The sequence below is a fragment of the Symphalangus syndactylus genome, chromosome 3 (assembly GCF_028878055.3).
Source record: "Symphalangus syndactylus isolate Jambi chromosome 3, NHGRI_mSymSyn1-v2.1_pri, whole genome shotgun sequence".
Classification (NCBI taxonomy): domain Eukaryota; kingdom Metazoa; phylum Chordata; class Mammalia; order Primates; family Hylobatidae; genus Symphalangus; species Symphalangus syndactylus.
This window is the reverse complement of record NC_072425.2, coordinates 69,708,346-69,714,345: the sequence shown is the minus strand read 5'-3', so window position 1 is coordinate 69,714,345 and position 6,000 is coordinate 69,708,346. Positions and strand designations below refer to the sequence as shown.

The following is a 6,000-nucleotide window of genomic DNA, read 5'->3' as shown; positions in this document are numbered from 1 at the left end:
TGAAACATGTTTTCAGTCCGAAACCATATCTTTCTTCATAGGACCTGACATAAAGTAATTTAACCTGCAATATTATATATACAACTTTGGAAAGAGGAGTGGTGTTTTACAGGCTGAGTTAGTCAACTCCTAACTAATAGTACCCCTGAGCTTTAAGGAAGGGAAACCCTTTCTTAATGATTTCCAGTTCTTCATATCTTGTTCTCTTGTTAAAAAAAAAAAAAAAAAAAAAAAAAAAAAAAAGGCCAGGCGCAGTGGCTCACACCTGTAATCCCAGCACTTTGGGAAGCCAAGGCAGGTGGATCACCTGAGGTCAGGAGTTTGAGACCAGCCTGGCCAAGATGGTGAAACCCCACCTCTACTAAAAATACAAAATTAGCCAGGCATAGTGGTGCACACCTGTAGTCCCAGCTACCTGGGAGGCTGAGATACAAGAATCGCTCAAGCCCGGGAGGCAGAGGTTGCAGTGAGCCAGGATCGCATCATTGCACTCCAGCCTGGGCAAAAAGAGTGAAACTCCACCTCTATATATATTCCATATATACTGTATATATTATATATGGAAGAGTATTTGTTTTAGATTTCCCTTTCTTTTACAGAAACCTGAAATATCCAGGCATCATATGATTCACTGACAATATCTGAAACCCATCTAGATTTCACCAATATACTTGGTAGTTTGTGCAGGAATGTGCTCCAATCTGTGCAAATCCACCCTCATTCCATTGTTTCTCTTATCATTGCTATTCAAAGTCCTATGCTGTGGAAAAGACAGAGGAAGAAATCACATAACTTTTTATGAACATATATATAGACATAAATATAATCTGTGGGTGAGGTGACAAATAGTAGTAGGGGGTCCAGTCTGCACACATAGTGAGAAAATAAAATAAATGTATCCCCCCCAACCCCATCCTTTAATGTGCAGGATTCTGCTCCAAGGTTCCAAGTGACCAGCTAAAGCAATGAGGTATACAAGAACAATATTCCCAGCTGACTCATCCAAGTGTCTTCACGTGGAACTTGAGGATGGAGCTGCAAAGTGCCCTGGACAGAGGTCAGTGTCTAGGAGAACCCATTGATCATATACCAATGAGGCCTTTGAACAGGAGATGTGAGGCTCAGAAGGCGTGTCCCAAGGAGATGCTGATGTAATCAACATCACGTTGACCAATCTATGTTATCACAGAGTTCCTGGCAGGCAGGGCAAGCACTGGGATCTTCTTGCTCCTCCCTTTTTATAGTTGCATATCATCTTCTGGGGAATTTCTACCCCTCTCCCTTGCTAGAGGCTCCTCAGCTGATTCTATTTTTATCTCAAGTCCAAAGGTGGAATTTATCCTTTCAGGGGAATAGTCATTTCTTTTTAAATCTGCAAGGAGGACAAGTAAAAAGGTTATAGTGGATCCCCAAGAACCTACTGTTCATGAAGGCAAATGGGACTTTAGGCTTTGCCAAGTGTTCAGAGAGATCTCCTCTTCCTCAGACCACAGATATGTGGAACTCAAACCCTCAACCATGTCTAAATTAAGCCTCCTTTCCCACCCCAATACCCCCTCTCCCTTCCCTATGCTGTTTGGGCGCTGTTTATGGGGGCAGGGAAGAAAGACTTGGTTGCTTGCTTCAACACACAGTGCCCTATAAAGCACAATCTGGCCAGAGTTAAGTAAGACCAAATGGGAAATGGGGCATTTTACTGTTGAATGACAAGCAGAGGCAGAGAGGCCAGTCAGGAAGGCTGACTCCTCATCTCAGTGGTCAGTTTTCTGTGACAAAAGCTCCACCTCAGGTTTGGTACAGTCAATAAAAGCTCCATCCAGTTATCAGATCTTATGCTTCCTAAGCCCTCCTTCCATTTGAAAAGAAAAATTTAAAAGAAAATATTAATAGGCATAACCTTTGTAAGACAGGTATGGAGGAAAATGGAGTTAAAATGTTTGTGAACTTTTTGTGCTGTACTGATTGTATTTGCTAGCCTAGAACATGTATTTCTTATTTTTTTAATGCTAAATGAGGATTATGTGGAAATAAAACTAACACATTATATATTAATAATAAAACAATCAACATTTATTGAACATGTAAATTGATATGGTTTGGCTGTGTCTCCACCCCAAATTTCATCTTGAATTGTAACTCCCACAATTTCCACGTGTCATGGGGGGAATCCAGTGGGAGGTGACTGAATTATGGGGGTGGATCTTTCCTGCACTGTTCTTGTGACAGTGAATGAGTCTCACAAGATCTGATAGTTTTAAAAACGAGAGTTTCCCTACACAAGCTCTCTCTTTGCCTGCTGCCATCCAGGTAAGACGTGACTTGCTCCTCTTTGCCTTTTGCCATGATTGTGAGGCCTCCCCAGCCATGTGGAACTGTAAGCTCATTAAACCTCTTTTTTTAATAAATTGCCCAGTCTCAGGTATTTTCTTTATCAGCAGCATGAAAACAGACTAATACATGTACTACATAATTCAATCTTCACACAAACTTTATGAAACAGGTGCTATTATGCCTGGTTTACAGACAAGGAAACTGAAGCCCAAGGTCGTATAGCTGGTAAAAAGCAGAAGTGAAATGTGAATTCAGCCTCTCTGGCTACAGAGCCTATGCCCTTTATATTATCCTAAACTGCCTCTCATATAAAAAAAATGAAGGGAAACATAATCAAACAAAAATGAAAAATCACCTCTAATCCTATTTTCCAGACAAAACTCTTTTTTTATTTAGATTACCAAATGTCTGAATAAACAAGGATATTTCTTATTTCCACTTAAATGTTGGTCAAAAACTAAGGTTTTGAAAGAAAACATGAATTAGGACTAGAGATGGTGGAATTAATGAATTACTCAAAACCTACCAGTGTATCACGCCTGTAATCCCAGCACTTTGGGAGACCAAGGCAGGTGGATAACCTGAGGTCAAGAGTTCGAGACCAGGCTGGCAGATGTGGTGAAACCCCATCTCTACTAAAAATACAAAAATTAGCAGGGTGTGGTGGCAGGTGCCTGTAATCCCAGCTACTAGGGAGGCTGAGGCAGGAGAATCACTTGAACCAAGGAGACGGAGGTTGCAGTGAGCCAAGATTGCCCCACTACACTCCAGCCTGGGTGACAAGAGCAAAACTCTGTCTCAAAAAAACAAACAAACAAACACCTACCAGTGTAGTGTAAAAAAATTATCTCAACCTTAATCATACAGGACCACTAACTGAGCTCAAGGATTGGAAGCAGTGAGTTCTGTCTCAAGTCTCCCTGTGTCCTGGCTCCTTAGATGTAGTCCTTGTGTCTTCAAGAATGCAGGCTGCCCTTCCAGGGTAAGAATGAATCAGACCTGGGAAAAGGACAGTATCGGAGGATGTTGAGTGAATGAGCCGGACTCCAGCCTGCCATCATGGAATGACTCTGATCGTTGTCAGCTCCTGCCTTCCAGAGGGCACTTACCTGGAGGTCTTGATGACTCTCGGTCCAGTCCCAGCCCCTTCCTGAGCTCCTTTTGACCAGAGAAGCCAGTGGGCAGCTTGGCTGTGCACTAATCTCTTTGCTCACATCAGGTATGTGATTTGTGAGAGTGACTCCTGGCCAGTTGTAAGAGTTATGGCCCTCCCCTCTCTGACTGCTGCATTTTGATCTCCCCACCCCTGGCTGACCACTATACTCCCAGTGGAACTGGAAGCCTGCTCCAACTCTGTCTTTCTATGCCTTCACCACAAGAGCTCCCCCTACCTCTAACTCCAACCTGTAATCCCAGCACTTTGGGGAGGCCGAGGTGGGTGGATCACGAGGTCAGGAGATCAAGACCATCCTGGCCAACATGGTGAAACCCCGTCTCTATAAAAAATACAAAAAATTAGCTGGGCGTGGTGGTGAGCACCTGTAATCCCAGCTACTCAGGAGGCTGAGGCAGGAGAATCGCTTGAACCCGGTAGGCGGAGGTTGTAGTGAGCCGAAATTGCGCCACTGCACTCCAGCCTGGGCAACAGAGTGAGACTTCGTCTCAAAAAAAAAAAAAAAAAAAGAAATCTCCTTCATTTGTTATAAATTTACACCTGTCCCATCCCAGGTAACGATGGATGGTGCTCTTTTACTGACTTCAAATTCAGGGTATGATCATTTATTATAAGGCAAGAAGAGCTACTCAGCTTAAGATATGTGAAATCCCACTGTAAGGACAAGTTCGGTGTGACCAAAAGTAGTGGGCAAGCTGAGGCACACATGATGCTTCCCTTCTGGGACAAAAGAAAGGAACGAAACAGAGCCAGGACTGCCCATTTGGAGGGCACAGGCCTCCAGCTGCTTGCTTTTATAGTAGGAATTTTTAAGTATGTCATATTATCAAATCAGATTTATAAAATATATGTTGCAATGTGTGTTTAAAGTAGCAGATTTTTACAGTGAAAAGCACTACTTTAATTGAGGGTGTCATTTGTCTCCATACCACACTCTCCCAAGTACCCAATGGGGAAATTAGAATAGAATAGAAATGCTGTGGGCAACACCCTGTGGCCATCAGCAGCCGGCAGGACCCAAATGTGGGGGGTGGGGCAGGGGCAAAGACCTGCCTCGGTCAGATTTCATCCCATTTAAGTCGGTGGAACTTTTCCTTTGGAGTGACTGTGACAAGTATTGGGCCCCATGTTGTTTTATCACATTTTGGCAGAACCTAAAGTAAATCCCTGTCCTTTTAATCCCTTTAGAGACTTGAAAATTTTGCAGTCAGAAAGTCAGGCTCTGCGAATGACTGTGAATGAGATAAAAATGTGATTACGATTTTCTACTTTATCCCAGGTTACAAAGGATGTTGTTCTATGAGAGATTTACTTAGAGAAAAATAGAACTGTTAGTGGCATACCCGGGAGTTTGAGCTTCCGGCAGCAGGAGTTACAATGATGTTTTGCAATGAAGTTTCTAATTGCATCTTCCCCCAAATTGGCCGGTCCAAACACCATTCCTCTTGATCTAGAGGAAATATCAGAATATCAATTAGATCACAGCTAAGAAAAAGGAGCTCAACTAGGATTCTCCGAGATACCGAACAGTATCCCATAGTAACCCAGTAAACTTGAAGGAGCCAACAAAGAACAGAGCACTTTGGGGAAACAACAATGGTAGGTTTGCAAATTTAAAATTCAAATGCACTTAAGTCTTTGTTCCCAACTCCAAGACCTACTGTGAAATGCATTTCAACGCTAATCTGATAGAGGAGTGAATTTTCTATGTACCACATTAAAACAAAATACAGCAAAATCCTTTTTAATACATATGGGGTGAAAGAGTGACATTCATCACCAAATGTTCTACTAGAATACCCCAAAGGTAAGATATAAAGTAAAATACATTTGCTTTTGGGACACGCCTTCTAAAACGATGCATAGACATTGTTTCAAACCCAAATACTTTTCTGAAAATAACCGTCCTCAAAAACAAATTCCTGACTAAACCCTAGATCCTTACTCATGGCTCTTTCAAAGCCACTTGCTCTCCTGCAAACTGCTAGAGCTGGGCTTTTTGTGGAAAGACAAGACTATGACACAATGTGTTGGTGGAAGTAAAGTACATATGCTCGATGTAGGTGACAGAGTTACAAATAGAATCAGTATATATAAGGCACCTTTTGAATACTCTATAATCATAACAAATCCCTAGCAGATTCTAAGATCAGTGTTCATCCGTTATCATATCAAAGGCGACCATCATTCTTTGGATTTTGACACTGCACACCACAAAGCAGAGCACACCAGAAACATTTCCCAAGAAACTTTATGAAAGCTAATATTTTATTTTAATGACATGCAGAGTGGAAACAGCACATTTTAAAATCTGAACTCAATTACCGCTCTTAAATACTACATCTTAAGAAAAAAGAAAAGCAAACTATCACAAAAGGAAACAATAAACTTCGCTTCTAAGGAATGCGGTTTTTCAAAAGGGACGTGGTGTAAAATTGGACTTTTTTCCATCCAGGGATTGAAACATTTATCTCAATTTCCACTTCCTTTTGGCA

General features: G+C 41.8%; 1 protein-coding gene across 1 annotated transcript in view; it reads right to left on the bottom strand.

Annotated features, from left to right (window-relative positions):
• Positions 1–224: 224 nt before the first annotated feature.
• The window catches only part of TRPM6 (transient receptor potential cation channel subfamily M member 6), a 170,777-nt gene continuing 165,001 nt past the window's right edge, over positions 225–6,000 (bottom strand). The window contains exons 38-39 of the mRNA XM_055272224.2: positions 4,849–4,955; positions 225–1,372 (exon numbers count right to left, since the gene is read on the bottom strand). Coding sequence (XP_055128199.1) covers positions 1,239–1,372; positions 4,849–4,955 — 241 coding nt within the window. The 3' untranslated portion in view covers positions 225–1,238. The remainder of the gene's footprint in view (positions 1,373–4,848; positions 4,956–6,000) is intronic.